This window comes from Hemitrygon akajei, chromosome 6 (genome assembly GCF_048418815.1).
Source record: "Hemitrygon akajei chromosome 6, sHemAka1.3, whole genome shotgun sequence".
Taxonomy (NCBI): domain Eukaryota; kingdom Metazoa; phylum Chordata; class Chondrichthyes; order Myliobatiformes; family Dasyatidae; genus Hemitrygon; species Hemitrygon akajei.
The window spans coordinates 174,785,888-174,802,586 of record NC_133129.1 but is presented as its reverse complement, the minus strand read 5'-3'; the positions used below and the strand labels follow the sequence as shown (position 1 = coordinate 174,802,586).

At 38.0% G+C, this 16,699-nt stretch overlaps 1 protein-coding gene across 10 annotated transcripts in view; it reads right to left on the bottom strand.

Annotated features, from left to right (window-relative positions):
* The window catches only part of LOC140729704 (liprin-alpha-1-like), a 150,875-nt gene that overhangs the window by 15,403 nt on the left and 118,773 nt on the right, over positions 1-16,699 (bottom strand). For 6 of the 10 annotated variants that reach the window (XM_073049793.1, XM_073049789.1, XM_073049790.1 and 3 more), the window contains 8 exons: positions 12,738-12,828; positions 8,248-8,329; positions 6,913-7,113; positions 6,385-6,447; positions 5,457-5,483; positions 4,617-4,792; positions 2,836-2,933; positions 1,134-1,309 (listed from right to left, as the gene is read on the bottom strand). In XM_073049793.1, coding sequence (XP_072905894.1) covers positions 1,134-1,309; positions 2,836-2,933; positions 4,617-4,792; positions 5,457-5,483; positions 6,385-6,447; positions 6,913-7,113; positions 8,248-8,329; positions 12,738-12,828 — 914 coding nt within the window. The remainder of the gene's footprint in view (positions 1-1,133; positions 1,310-2,835; positions 2,934-4,616; positions 4,793-5,456; positions 5,484-6,384; positions 6,448-6,912; positions 7,114-8,247; positions 8,330-12,737; positions 12,829-16,699) is intronic. The other 4 variants (XM_073049791.1, XM_073049798.1, XM_073049796.1 and 1 more) reach the window with 2 other exon arrangements.

Here is a 16,699-nt window from a genome sequence, read left to right as displayed (position 1 = left end):
AGGTTGGGGAGGGGGAGAGAGACTGGCCAATCACTCCCAGTTCACATGCTCTCCATTACTTCAATAACTTATGGTTCTCTGGCCCTGACTGCCTTATTTTCACTATGGACATCCGGCTGCATCACTGTCTGGTATGGCAACTACAAGGCATTTGACCGCAAGTCCCTACAAAGGATTGCAAGGACTGCTGAGGGATTCATCGGGGTCTTTCTTCCACCCATCTGAGATATTTATTACTAGCACCGTGTACACAGGGCCTTTAGAATTGTCAAAGATTACTCCCATCTGTCCCACAATCTGACTCTCACCAACAAGCAGGAGGCCCATAACATTAGGACAACGACTGTTAGGATGGGAAACAGCTTCTTCCTGCAGGCTCAGACACTACTGTATACCCTGCCACCACCAAGGTCTCATCACTTATGAAGCACCAGTAGCATTAAAATGTTTATTTTTTGACTTGTGTTGTAAGTGCACCTTATGCTAGATGGGAATTTTAAAAAAGCATACACTGACATATGAGGAGTATAGGGTAAATTCACAGGCAGATTTTTTTCCATGAGGTTGGGTGAGACTACAACTAGAGGTCAGGGGTTAAGGATGAAAGAAGAAATGATTAAGGGGAACATGAGGGGAAACTTCACTCAGAGGGTGGGGAAAGTGTGGAATGAGCTGCTAGCACAAGTGGTGGATGCAACTTTGATTTCACTACTTGTTTGGGTAGATACAAGGATGGAAGTGCTTTCGTCTGCAAGCAGGTCATGGGACTAGGCAGCTTAAATGGTTCGGCACGGACTGGGGGGGCCAAAAGGCCTGCCTCAGTGCAGAAGTAGTTTTCTATGACTATGACACAGGGAAGAAAAATCCAAGGGTCTGGAAGGTGATGACTGGACATCCTGTTGTAAACCTAATAAAAATAGGAGGCATCAACCAGGTCAGGTAGCAGCCGAGAGAGAAACAGTTAATGACTCAGGTCAGACCTCCATTTTCCTCTACATGGTTACAGCCTTACCTGGTGAATATTTCTACCACTTCTATATCATTTATTTCATACAAAATAAATAGTTTAGAAAACAGTGTACATCAGCTGGTCCCTTTATTACTCTACATATGGAAATATTAGCTCCATTTACCTGTGTATTCTGTGTTGGTATCTGTAACAAAAGAGCCAGTGCATTGTAATCGAAAAGTTCATCTAGTGCAATAAGTCCACCGTGAACTCCAATTTCTAAAAGATTATTTGCATATTCCTTAAGTCCAATTGACTGAACCCAACGTATCACTCGCTCATTAGTCCACACCATAACATCTGTAAAAGTTAACAGGAAATAGTATTAGAAAGGGCATGACCATTCAAGCAATAAAATATTTATCTCAACACGTCCAAGTTTACATGGAGGCAGTCCAGAATCAAATTGCTGGATTTGTTCATGGCATATTATTATTATTAATTAAAAGATAATATACACCAGCAGTAAATTAATAAGAAAATTCAGCTGAGTGGACTCTGGGGCTGCAACACCATGCAGGAAACTAAGAAACTTCAGAGGATAAGCAAATAACTGAACAATGGTAATCAACAAGGATTTTAAATTAGGAAATTAAATAGTCACTTAACAGTAAAGTCTATAGGTTACATACTCTTCATTTAAACACTTCACCTTCTTTCAAAATGCCTCCATAACTTCACCCATTGCTTTTCAATTTAACTTTCTCCAACCCTTAAAAAAACCCCCAAGATATCTAATCTCCACTTCCTATTCTGGCCTCAGTCATTCCCAAACTTCATAGCTCCAACACTAGCAGCTTAGTTTCAGCTCTCGAGCCCGTAAGATCTGGAAATTTTTCATGCAACACCATTTAATCGTTAAGTATTTCATTGCCTTAATTGTAATTCTCCTTTGGAGAAGAGTCAATTTATATTTGTGATTATTTTCCCGATTAGAAGTGATTCAAATAAGCTTGTCATTGAAAGTGAAGTTTCAGCAATGGAACCCAAGACAAGGAAAGAAAACTAACAATGATAAGGAAATGCACAGAAGCTGATTACCAAAACAAAGAAAAAAGCAGCAGTTTTAAGGCAAAGGCAGTTGTTTAAACAGGAGGCAAGGTGGTTTACGCTAGTCAAGATTTTGTTTTTAAATTGAGTGTCAATTTAAGCATGACATGCCATGTATATTTCAATGGTAGAAAGGACATACTTACACTCTTCAAGTTCTGATGAAAAGTCTTTGACTTGAAACGATAACTATTTCTCTACCTGTTGATGTTGCCTAGCAGCTGAGATAGTTTTTCCTAACATTTGTTTTATGTAGAAGAGATGGCTAGGGGAGGAATGAAATACTTGTCTAAAGAAGCAAAATATTTGGAATAAGCATTTCAGCAGCAGATGGTCTGAAAAGGATTTGGGAATTTTGGATTGAAAGCTCTGAGATGAAGCATGCTCAGGCTAAGAGGTCTGGCTGATGAAATCAGCGTTGAGGCCAAAATATTTTTTTTGGGAAATTTCGAACTGTTGTAGTATAAGTTTAGTGCTTGAGAGGGAGACTAGAGGAGTGCTATTTATTTAACCCTTGCATTATTTCTGCTTTTTTAATTTCACATTTCTATGTTGGATCTCTTTCTTGCAGCTTCTCTTCCAGAAGGGTCTCATGAACCATTTGAGAGAAAGAGGCAAATAAATATTTGCTTATTATTGATTAAAAACTTGGAGCAAAACTTCTGAAAGCATAGAACAGGAAACTCGTACCAGGAACCTAATAAGCTAAATCGTGGTGCAATTATTGAGATTGTGTTATGGCATGGAATAAATCAAGATTTGAAATTTAACCACACCTTTAATTTCATGTTGTCCTTCTTCACGTCTTCGTTCCAGCTCCTTGCGGTCATAATTCAGTCTTTTTAAAGCCATTATTCCACAATGTAGACTTTTTCTGTTTAAAAACAAAACATTCATTTGTGTAAAAACTTTAAAGACTGGGCTCTATACATTCTTCAATATTTTCCATTACGAAAAAGTAGCATCCACTTAAATTAGAAATTTCATTCTACCAGTTATTTCAATATTCAGTTTTTTATACAAATCCAATCAAACTTCAGTATTCGTTTCATCTTATTCCGTTTAAGTAGCTGATTAATAATTAACTGTTAGATAACCAACTTAAATAAGCAATGGAGGCACGGTAGCATGATTGTTATATTCATCATTATGTGCTTTGTCAGTAAGATGCAGTTGATCATGGTGACCATGATTGTTCTTAGCAAACTTTTCTACAGAATTGGTTTGCTATTGCCTCCTTCTGGGCAGTGTCTTTACAAGATGGGTGATGCCAGCCATCACTGATACTCTTCAGAGATTGTCTGCCTGGTGTTAAAGGTTGCATAACTAGTTGATATGGGATATGCACCAGCTGCTCATATGACCATCCACCACCTGCTCTCAACCTGCTCTCAATGCTTCACATGACCCTGACTGGGGGCTAAACTGGTGTTTCACCTTGCCTAAGGATGACCGGCAGGCTAGTGGAGGGAAGGAGTGCCTTACACCTCCTTTGGTAGTGGCGCATCTCTACCCCACCACCCATTTGTTATATTATTGGATTAGTCATCTAGTGGATTTAGTTACTCGTCCAGAGACACTAGTACAACATTTACTATGAAAACAAAAAAAAACAAGTTCAATAGAACAAAGGAAACCTAGTTTAATGGTGACCATCATCATAATGGACATCCTATCATAAAGGTAATCTGTAGTACTTAACTCATCTGATCCATCTCACTTCAAACCAACAGCAATGTAGCTTGACCTGAAAAATACTCCAAAATGATCTGTCATGCCACTTAATTCAATGGCAATTGAGAGAAAGAAAAATGAATTCCAGCCCAGCCAATAGCATCCATACTCCAAGAATTAATTAAATCTACAATAACTGTTCCAAATCTTTTAAATTAATAAGAAATTAAACACTGCCTTAATTCCAGAATATTATCTAAAGGCACAGAAATACTTTGTTCCAATCTTGGCCCAATTAAAATATTTTTTCTGCTAAAAGGTTAAGGAACTAAATAAAAACAGATGGTGATAATTTTCCAAGTCTCCTTCATTCATCTAACGAGGGTTTATGCATTCAGTAAGGCTAATGCAAAATATTAAGTGTTAAATAACTAAAGATTTCCACAAGGCTGACTCCCATGAATATTTCCAAATTAATAAAAGAGGTGCAATACAAATCCCATCCTTATCCCTTCCAAACTTAAAATACTTTTCTTGAACAAGACCCAAATTAATTGCTATATTCTCAAGATAAAACTTTTAAAAATAAACTTTTATTTGCTGTTTATTTAAAGAGTGGAACATTTCAGCAAGAAACTAATAGATAGTAGGGTGGTACAGTGGCACAATGCTTTACAGTACAGGGGATGTGGGTTCAATTCCCAATGCTGCCTGTGAGGAGATTGTACGTTCTCCCCGTGACCGCATGAGATTAAACTGGGGGATTGCAGGACAGCATGGCTTAAAGGGCCGGAAGGGTCTGTTCTACGCTACATTGCAATAAATAAATAAATAAACTAACAAATATCAAATTTCTGAATTAATCTAGCCCCAAAGAATTTACCTGTGGAAGCTATCGACCATTTTAAGCTGCCCCCGAAGATCCTTTTTTGTCAAGTGGTCCAGCATTCGAGCATCAACAAGACATTCCATAAAGTAGCTGCGGTATTGAGGCAGACCTAAACTGGGAAGCCACTCATTGCCGATCCACTCGTGATTCATGTCCCCATAAGCTAAAGTCTGAATTCCCCAAAGGAAAAATACATAATGTTATCACCAAGTCCACTTGAACCATCAAAAGGCACATTTTTGTTGTTTTTTAAAAATAAATAAATGCATTAGCAACAAAGATGAGGATTCAAATGGGACTTTAACTTCAAGCAATTAAGAACACCCAAAATTAACAGTAATAATGAAGGTACTAGGACGCTCCAAACCAATCTTGATCATCGCTTCCTTCAGAAGAGATTGGCTATCCTTAATTAATACAACTTATGCAAAGCTATGGGATCTATTAAAGTGGCCAACTTTAAACTGCCTCCTTACTTCAGGGGAAGTGAGGGATAAACAGTCCATATTCCACGAGTGAATAAACAAACTGTGACTATGAAATATTGTGATCAATTACAAACGACTGAAACAGCTTTTAGCCTTTACACCATGAAGGCATATGGAACATTGCCAAGGGTTTAACAGAATGTTCATTATGACCTTAATATAACCCTGTCTTAAAATAACATCCACTAACTGCAATGGGGAAAAATGCATTCTCAGCAAAAGTTTCATGCAAATGACTGAGTTTTGTGAAACTTTTCAAATCCAAAGCAAGTAAATAAAAGGGGATGGGGAAAATCATGCAGAGTAGTTAGCAAAGAGAAAAATAATATAGTGTTAAAATGCCCACCTGGGCCCAGCTGCCCTCTCCATCATCCTGATGTTAAAGCAGTTAGAAAAGCAAGAGGAAAACATGGATCAAAGTTAATAATGATATATTGGTTTAGTAAGCTCTCATAATCAGCAAGACAAACCAGCAAAATGTAAAGTCCAAGCACTGATTACTTAAGTTTAAAAAGTAACACCCATGTTAAGTGTCAAACTAATTGTTAGAAGATGCATTTTGCAAAATCCTTTCTATACAAGCATACAATTTGGACAAATTCCAGATTTCTGAGTTACTTTAGGCATGCACACTTTTTTTTAAAAAACACATTTTGAGGAAGCATGGTTGTTAACAGAATGCCTGTTTATTCTATGGTTTAGCAAGTTTGATATTTTGAAAAACAGAAAAAAAACAAGTTATTTTTCAGTGTATTTGGTATTTATCCACCAGAATATTTTCTGATGCAAAATTGATTTTGAATTTATAAAGGTTGATGTTGTTCATAATTGCCTTAAAGACACAGATTAGACAGTTTACAATTTCAAGAATTTTGATTTGGAAAATAACCATTGTTGCGATACCTCCAGAAAAAGCCAGAATACAACTCTGATTAGAATGGGACAATCTTACTCAAGACATGCAGCTTCCTCCACAATTCTTTTTGTATGTTTGATAGAAAGGATGCCTGATTAAAATCATATTCTGCACTATGGTACAGCATTGCACTATTTGTACAGAAATATCCCCAAGGCGTGACTCCAAAATTGCATTCAGACTTACAAGCTGGGTTACTGAAAAATGCTCTTTTTGGGTGTGCATGCATCCAGTTCAAATTTTAAGTGACATTTTAAAATTCCTAAGTAATTAGCACTAAGAGCATTTACAAGGTTGAAAGACACAAGATAGAAGGGGACGGGATGATGGGCAGAAGCTAATAAACACATAGACTGACCGTCTGTGGTGTGGCTGCAAGACTTTCCATTTCTTCATGTGTTAACCACACATTTCCAGTGGACTAATGACATAACCCACAGAGACCCAACCAAATCCAGTGACAGGAAAGCAATAATAAAGAGAGGTGCCAGATCATTAAGCAACAGTTATGTTTGAGGAGGTTAGCTTATGCAACAGTTTGTTAAAAGTATTGCAGAACATTGATAAAGTTATTTATATGCCCACAAAAATTTAGCTATGAAGCTGAAGGAAGTCATTCTGAATCAATACGGATGTGGGAAGAAAGCCCTCTTAATAATGCAAACAAGATTTTACTCAACATGGTTTTAATGAACCATTCAATTTAATCTCTTCTGCTTTATTGGCACCCAAAAGAATCATTAACAGATAGAAAATAAGATAAATACAGTTCCAACACAAAGTACAGTCCGTCATTAATGCACAATTGGAAGAATTTAATCATACAAAATAAAATCTATTTACATGTTTTCAGTCTGCTCCATAAAAGAATGAGATTGGCTCCTACCGTTCGTGAAGTTGGAGGTGCTGATGGACTGGTTAATGATACCATTTCCTGGATGGCTAGACGCAATTTTAACCTGTGAAGAGGATTACTGATGCCAATCTCTCGCTGTATTTCGGTATCTGATAAGGCCGACATGATAGCACCACTTTTAACGTTGGCTCTACATGCTGCAACATACCAAGCAGGCATGCCAACCCAAAGCTACAGAAACAAAAAGTAAAGATCTGTAAACAAAAATTACAATCATTCACAATCTGACTAACCACTACTTCTGCCAAACATTATTAAACTAAGTTTATCCCAACATATGAGAAACTCTCTAAATCAGGCAGGTATCAGTAGATCGAAACATGCAGTGAAATACATTGTTGACGTCAAACCAAATTAGCAAATATTGATCTGGCAACCTGCAAGTGACATAACTCTTCTGGCGCCAACAAAGCATGCCCAAAACTCACTAACCCTTATTATACATCTTTGGACTGTTGGAGGAAACCCACACAACCACAGGGAGAAGGCACAACCTCCTTACAGTGGAAGGAATCAAACCATCATTCGTAATTGCTGGTGCTGGAATGTAACTGTGCTAACCATTATGTTACCTTGCCGCACAGAGACAAACATTATTTTTCTATCAACTTCAACCAGACATTAATATTGAAATATGAAGGCAACTCTCAGTCAGATCCTGGTCAGTTTATTCTACTTCTTCAGGCAATTAATATAGCAAAAAATGATTTTTGCTATTTGCATCAGCGTTCTGTTTGATATCCATGCACCGTTTCATTCAACTGCATACTAAGCCGTTGATAGAAAATTCTGAAAACACTCAGTAACTCAAGTCACATCCGCAGTTGGAGAAATCTGTAACAATTTGGCAATTTAATATAAACTGCTCTGCCTGCTGACAGAATATTAATTAGCTACATTTGAGGTATTTTATTTTAAAGTCAGTAAACACTCTAGTTAAGATTTTAAATGCTTGCCTAAAAAGGTGGTGGAAATATTTCTAATACTTAGCTCCACCTACAAAATGACACAGCTATCAATTTGACCCACTGGGTCCATAACAATTCCTGAAGAACAACTTCTCTTGACCTATGCTTATTTCCCCTCCGTATCATGTGCAATTAATAGAAAAAATATTATAAGAATTAAGTACAGGGTATGTGGCTGTAAACTGAGGTCTGAATTAGCCCTATACAACTTTGTGGAAAAAGATCCATTATCTGAAGACGATTGTTAGGCCAGCTACCTGTCAGTACAATAAACTTCTTAATAATTTACTAAACAATTAAAACCAAACTGCCTTTCTGATAAGATCTGCAATCTCACCTCCAACCATACGACCACGGTGGGACCATCCCATAGTGCAAATGGTAACCCTTGCCTTCGTGCCTCTTCCAATAATTCCGTCCTGAAGTACAAACAGTACATTATCAGACCAGAATAACTCATTAACTACACATAAAATGGCCGGCATTAATCCTTTTTACACTCAGAGCTAAGTGAACATTCTTGTAGCATTATGACTTTTATGTTAAGTTTTAAAATAGTACTTCAAACATGCACATTGGGTTAGATTCACACAAACTTGCAATGTGAAATATTTGTAGGAAAGCATGAGCAATATTTTGTTTTAATAAAGCAAAGTACTGTTAGGAAAGTCAGAAAATCCATTCCTTTACAGAAGTGTTGTTGGGTTACACAGTAAAGCTCCACACAGAATATTCACTCACGCATCCGTACTGCAAACAGTATTTCCATTCCCAAAGAGTTCCAGTTAATGAGAGCATGATAGTAACAGAGTTTTACCCCCAAACGCCCACACGAGTATTTGGTTTTATTTATTATCCGGATATTTATATATTTTTTAAAATTTAGAGATACAGTGCAGAACAGGCCCTTCCAGCCCAATGAGCCGCACTGTCCAGCAGCCCATCTATTTACCACTAGCCTAATCACAGGATAATTTACATTGACTAATCAATCAACTAACTGGTATGTCTCTATACTGTGGAAGGAAACTGGAGAACCTAGAGGAAACCCATGCAGTTCACTGGGAGAACCTACAAGCTTGTTACAGACAGTGCTGGAATTGAACTCCGAAATGCCCTGATCTGTAGTGTTGCACTAACCGCTACGTTACCAGAGTGCCCACAATTACAATGTGGCCTTGATGACATTTATTACCTTTGCTTATCATGAACCCAGTCATTAGCTGTATCAATATGGAGGACAATTACAAACTCCACCAGATTAGGATATCAAATTCCCTTTTCTAGAAGTCCATAATAAGGCATGGATACAGAACAATCTGATAGCAACATCTCATGTTAAGTGATGCAAAAGCAGAACTTCATGAGGAAAAAAAGGTTGCACACCGATGAACAAGTTGCAAGTTACAGATTGTAAAGCAGACGATGGATTCTTTTTGGACAAACAAGGGGAAACCCATTGAGCAGCATTTAAAATGACATTCCGGGGAAAGGTACAAACTACTTGTCTGGAGTAACTGGGATATACTGCAGATTTCAAATCAAATAGGACAAAATTACAGATCATCTCATTAAGAGTCGGCTAATGGAAGTAAACTTGTACAAAAGGATCCAAGATACTGAAATGTACATCAGGTACATTCCTTGACTTCTCTAGTGCCTTTAACACCATCCAGCCCAAGATCTTAAGGCACAAACTAACGGAGATGGGAGTAGACTCTCACATGTGGATTGGATAGTGGAATACTTGACAGATAGACCTCAGTATGTGCGGTTGGGAGACTGTAGGTCTGACACGGTGGTCAGCAGCACAGGAGCGCCGCAGGGAACCGTACTCTCTCCGGTCCTGTTCACCCTATACACATCAGACTTCCAATATAACTCGGAGTCCTGCCATGTGCAGAAGTTCGCTGATGACACGGCCATAGTGGGGTGTGTCAGGAATGGACAGGAGGAGGAGTATAGGAAACTGATACAGGACTTTGTGATATGGTGCAACTCAAACTATCTGTGTCTCAATATCACCAAGACCAAGGAGATGGTGGTGGACTTTAGGAGATCTAGGCCTCATATGGAGCCAGTGATCATTAATGGAGAATGTGTGGAGCAGGTTAAGACCTACAAGTATCTGGGAGTACAGTTAGACGAGAAGCTAGACTGGACTGCCAACACAGATGCCTTGTGCAGGAAGGCACAGAGTCGACTGTACTTCCTTAGAAGGTTGGCGTCATTCAATGTCTGTAGTGAGATGCTGAAGATGTTCTATAGGTCAGTTGTGGAGAGCGCCCTCTTCTTTGTGGTGGCGTGTTGGGGAGGAAGCATTAAGAAGAGGGACGCCTCACATCTTAATAAGCTGGTAAGGAAGGCGGGCTCTGTCGTGGGCAAAGTAGTGGAGAGTTTAACATCGGTAGCTGAGCGAAGGGCGCTGAGTAGGCTACGGTCAATTATGGAAAACTCTGAACATCCTCTACGTAGCACCATCCAGAGACAGAGAAGCAGTTTCAGCGACAGGTTACTATCGATGCAATGCTCCTCAGACAGGATGAAGAGGTCAATACTCCCCAATGCCATTAGGCTTTACAATTCTACCGCCAGGACTTAAGAACTTTTTAAAAGCTATTATTAATGCTTTTTGAGATAGTGATTTAGATGCATATCATATTTTTTACTGAGTTAAGTATTGTATGTAATTAGTTCTGCTACAACAAGTGTATGGGACATTGGAAAAAAGTTGAATTTCCCCATGGGGATGAATAAAGTATCTATCTATCTATCTATCTAGGTGGATATCTTTGGTGAGGGACAAGTCCGAACAGAATTAACAATATTTGATAAACTGATTCTCAACATGAAGATAATATACAACACAAATTCAAAAAACATTAAGGATGAAACAAAGAATGTTTTTATCTGGTACAACAACGGCTTTGACAACTGAACAGAAATTGCTTTAAAATCTCAGTTTAGGAATTTCTCCACTCAGTACAGTTAGAAAGTGGAACTATGACAGGTAGTTGATTTGAATGGCTTAAAGAAATTTGATTAAGGGGAAAAATAATCTAAATATTTAATGATGGGATTATGTGGAAGCAGGTTTATACATTAACACCAGCTTGAACTTGTCAGACAGAATAACCTGGCCCAGTGCTGTAAACTGAATATACATGCACTTTCAATGATCGTGTCAAAAGTAAAGATGTAATGCTGAGGTTTAAGATGTTAGTCAGATTACATTAAGAGTATTGTGTCAGCTTTGGGCCCTGTATTCAAGAAAAGATGTGCTGGCATTGGAGAGAGTCCAGAGGTAGTTTATGAGAATGATACCAGAGCTGAAAAAGATAATGTAGGCAGAGCATTTATTTGATGGTTCTAGGCCTTTACTCATTGGAGTTTAGGAGGACTGGGGGAGGGGATCTCTTAAACCTACTGAATACCGAAAGACTTGGATAGAATGGATGTAGAAAGGATGCCTTCAGCAGTGGGAGAGTCTAGGACCAGAAGGCAGAGCCTTAGAATAAAAGGACGGATTTCTTTAGCTAGTGGTGGGCAATCTGTGGAATACATTGCCACAGATGGCAGATTTGTTTATACTTAAGGCAGATAGGTTTCTGATTAGTAAGGGCATCAAAGGCTATATGGAGAAGGCAAGAAAATGGGGTTGAGAGGGAAAAATAAAATAGCCATGATCAAATAGCAGAGCAGACTTGATGGGCTGAATGGCCTAATTTGCTCCTGAATCATATGGATGTTAAAAGTTAATTGCAATAATTATAAAGGAGAACTCCCTCCACTTTGTGTCACTGAAGGCCAACTCATGCACTTCAAGAAAGGTGTTCTGACAAGTGCCTTGAAAGGCCTTACTACTTCAAAAATACTTTATAAATGCAAATTAGTTAATGTTGTAGGTGCAGCCCAGGATGGAGTACTTTTAAAAAAAAATTGAGGACTTCATAGTTCAATAATGAATAATTGCTTAAGGCCTGGCAATAAACATCCCAGCCTTCTGCATACCATCTTTTTTTCTTCTTCTAAAGAAAATACAGATCTTGATCTGAATGTTTTGACCTCTCTTTTTTCAGAATATGGGCCTTAGTCCAAATAACTCCATAGAATGTCACCAATAATGTTGCCACATGACTGAGTGGGTGAGGTCCAGTCATGTGAAATCGAATAAATACAACTATTTTACCTATTTAGCTGTGAATTTTAATCACTATGGGAATTAGGTCAGAGACAGATTCTGCTTGCAAGACAAGTATTCCATTACAACAACCTTTTAGGGCTATAGTCATCTTTTAAACATGTAGATCAAAATGAAATAAAAATCTCTACTCTACTAACTGGAACACGATGGTAATGTTTGCATCAAAGTTATATTTCAGCATTCTACACATTCCAGAAGAAAAAGGAACCCTTTACCATGAGACATTGACAAAGAGCAAACCAGAAGCATTCATGAAAGTTACTGATAAATGAACTTACCCTGATTTGTTACTAAGGTCATGGAGTGAATAATAACATAAGAAGGGAAAGAAATGAAGAAAAAAATGTAAAACACTAATTTTAAATTAAAAATAAGGGAAAAGGACAGGACATGGGAATGGAAGGATGGAGGGAAGATCCATGCTTCTTTCTCAGTTGAAAATTGTTCAAAAGACATAGGTTGATTTTAAACATTGCCACTGGCATAGTGTGTACCATCTAAAATATTACTGTAGCTCTTTTACAAGATTTTTAAAAACACAAATAGTGAAATGGAGTCTAAACAGCCATGCATTTTCATAAGTACTTCAGAAAATACTTTTCCAAAAAAAAAAAACAACTTACTTCTTTTTCAATTTCCTATCTTTTTCTGCTTGGCCAAGTTTACTGAGTCCCAAGGTATCTTGTGGACAGGTTTCCATATCAGGTATGCCACCTATAAAGATTAAAATTAAATCGAAGTTCAAAGAAAATTTATTAACAAAGTATGCATACATCACAATATTTCTCTGAGATTCATTTTCTTGCAGGCATTCACAGTAAAGCAAAGAAATAGAATCAATGAAAACTACAAAGACTGACCACCAATTAGCAAAAAACAAACTGTGCAAATACAAAAAATAGTAAATCAATCATACTGAGAACATGAGTTATAGAGTTCTTGAAAGAGAATCCATAGGTTGTACAATCCATTCATTGTTGAGGTGAGTTGAGTTGAAGGTGTATGGTGTGTTGGCTTTCATCAACCGTGGGATTGAGTTCATGAGTTCAAGAGCTGTAATGTTACAGCTATACAAGACCTTAGTTGGATGCCACTTGGAGTACTGTGTTCAGTTCTGGTCACCTCACTACAGGAAGGATGTGGATAATATAGAGAGAGTGCAGAAGAGATTTACAAGGATGTTGCCTGGATTGGATAGTGTGCCTTATGGAAACAGGTTGAGTGACCTTGGTCTTTTCTCCTTGGAGCAATGGAGGATGAGAGGTCACCTGATAGAGATGTGTAAGATGATGAGAGGCATTGATTGTGTGGATAGTCAGAGGCTTTTCCCCAAGGCTGAAATGGCTAACATGAGTTTAAAGGTGCTTGGAAGCAGGTACGGGGGGAATGTCAGGAGTAAATTTCTCACACAAAGTGGTGGGTGCATGGAATACACTGCCAGTGATGGTGGTAGAGGCTGATACAGTCGCGTCTTTGAGAGACTTAAATGGATACATGGAGCTTAGAAAAATAGAGGGCTATGCAGTAGGGAAATTCTGGGCAATTTCTATAGTAGGTTAAATGGTTGGCACAACATTGTGGAGCCAAGGGCCTGTAATGTGCTGTAGATTTCTATGTTCTATGAGTGATGTTATCCATGCTGTTTCAGGAGCCTGATGGCTGAAGGGCAATAACTGTTCCTGAACCTGAATGTGTGGGACCCAAGGCTCCTGTACCTCCTTCCTAATGAAAATGGCCTGGATGAATTACAATTTCTTCATGAAAATAAATGATCTAACTAGTTTCATCAAAATATGCAAATGGAATTTTGAATGTTGGTTTATTCCACCTTTAAAAAGCCAAAATAAAGCAGTTTCAAAGGATATTAGGAAATTCAGATCTCTAGATAGAACCTCCACACAGATCACAGAATGTGGGAACCGCAGAAAAATACAGTACATGAGCACTTAATGACTGATGGTTGGAAGACTACAGCAAAACCTGAAAAGATTGGTAACTTTTAGCCTTGACTACTACATCCATGACAATGCAATTTGGTGATTAGTGCAGAATCCATCATTCTAACTATCCAATTCTCTTTCCACTGTTGTGTATAAATGAGTAGAAAAGAAAATAACCTTGTTTATATTTATGAAAATGCATAATATTCACAGAACATATCAAACCTTATCTGCAATTTAAATGTACTATGAAAAATTAATGACTTGAATAATTAAATATAGCCTATTAAAATTATACACCTGATAGGAACATTAATTCAGAAGCATTCAAATTTACCATGTTTCCACTAATATCTAACCATCCCTTCAACTATTCTTCATGCAACAATATCAAATATTGAAAATATCATACTCATGTATAAAACTACTCCATATTACATGCAAACTGCCTGCCCTAAATATAAAAATGATGCAAGTAATGATGAAGGCAAAAAAAATGCAACTTTAACATGCAAATACTCTTTTTATTCCCCCTTTCGCACAAGGAGAAATTAAACAGATCTAGTGTGTTATGCAGTTGCACAAGCCTGTGATCCAACAAGCATCAGGCCAATATCATTTTTCAAAAGAACACAGAGTTCAAGTGGCAGTGGAGACAGTCCAAGGGTTCAAGAGAATTATTCTGGGATTGAAAGGTTTACAGAGGAGGAGCAGTCAATGACCATCTATCACTGATCCTGGTACCAGTCTCATTGAAATCCATCGAATATTCCCAACCTTTTTTATGTCATGGATCCCTACCATTAACAGAGGACCCCATGTTAGGAACTCTTGGCTAGACAAAGAATGGATGTGGAGAGGATTTTTCCTATAGCAGTGGAATAGAAGGACAATCCTTCAGAACAGATATGAGAAAGAATTTCTTTTGTCAGAGGGTGGTTAATCTGTGGCATTCATTGCCTCAGATGACTGTGGAGGCCAAGTCATTGAATATATATAAAGCCGAGGTTGATAGGTTCTTGATTAGTTAAGTGTGTCAAAGGGTATGAAAAGGCAGGAGAATGGGATTGAGTGATGGAATGGTGAAGCAGATTTGATGGGTCAAATGGCCTGATTCTGATTCCATGTATTATGGTAACCGCTCATTACTATTTACTACTGCATGATTTAATAAACAAAGTCATTTTGGGTTGGTCAGAAGGAAAGGGAAATTAATAAAACATGAGGATAATGTAAATGAGTTTGAACTCAAATCTATGAAGGGCTTTCTTAACTTTGTTTGCACAAAACTGAAGTCTGAAGCCACACAATGTTTTAGGAATATCATCAGATTTCTGAACGGCCCATGAACCCATGAATACCACCCCATTTTTGCTCTTTTTTTTGCACTACTTTGTTTTTTATATATATACTTATTGTAACTTACGTTTGTACTTAAAAAAATTACTACAGTCGGCCCTCCTTATCCGCGGATTCAACCAACCGCGGAACAGGAAAATCCGGAAGTTCTCTCTCCAGCACTTGTTGTTTGAGCATGTAGTGACTATTTTTTCTTGTCATTATTCCCTAAACAATACAGTATAACAACTATTTACATAGCATTTACATTGTATTAGGTATTATAAGTAATCTAGAAATGACTTAAACGTACAGGCAGTCCCTGGGTTATGAATGAGTTCCGCTCCGGAGTCTGTCTTTAAGTCGGATTTGAAGTCGGAACAGGTACATCCGGCATTATTTAGCGTCAGTTAGTCAAACGTTTTTCTTAGTATACAGTACATATTTTACCTTTCTATGCATATAAAACACTTACAAAACATACATATTTCAATAATTAAACCACTGCGTTGCTTAGTAACAATTGTAGCTTTCATCGGGGCAGGGCATTTCACATGCTCCATTAAAATTGTTCCGATCGTTGACCGACTATAGCCTAACGCTTTTCCAATGACTGATGGTGTTTCACCTCTTTCCAATCGCTTTATTACTTCCACCTTATTTTCAATCGTGATCGTGATTATTTTCGTGAACAGAAACACCGCAGATTCAGAGCTGCACCACCAGGTCCTAATGCCCACCGCACTGAGCATGTTAAATAAAGTCCGGGGTTCCGCTGGGTCCTAAAGACCACTGCACTGAGCCAGGTTAAATAAGGGACGAGCGTTTTTTGGTATCCTTGGGGGAGTCTGGAACCAATCCCCTGCGGATAAGGAGGGCCGACTGTACATTGCTGCTACAAAACAAATTTCACAACATATATCCATGATAATAAACTTGATACTGCTTTCTTCCACTGTTTAAACACTGCTGGTCTCACATCTTCAGAGACCCTAGATCACACTTTTCATGCCTTTCAACTTGCTACAACTTCAAATCATTTTGAATAGTACTGCTAGTTCTTACAGAACAACAATATTGTTCTTCAATATATTGATCCCCATTAAGTGCCACTGAAATAGTTTCAGCCACCAAACTTCAGATCTGAATACGGATTGTAGATTAAATTTAAAATGCAGCTCTGAACAATGGGTGACTAAGAGCCGTGAAACACAGTAAATCAGCATTAAATCACAGACAAGAGAAAATGTGCAGATACTGGAAATTCAAGATACACACAATGCTGGAGAAACTTAGCAGGCTAGACA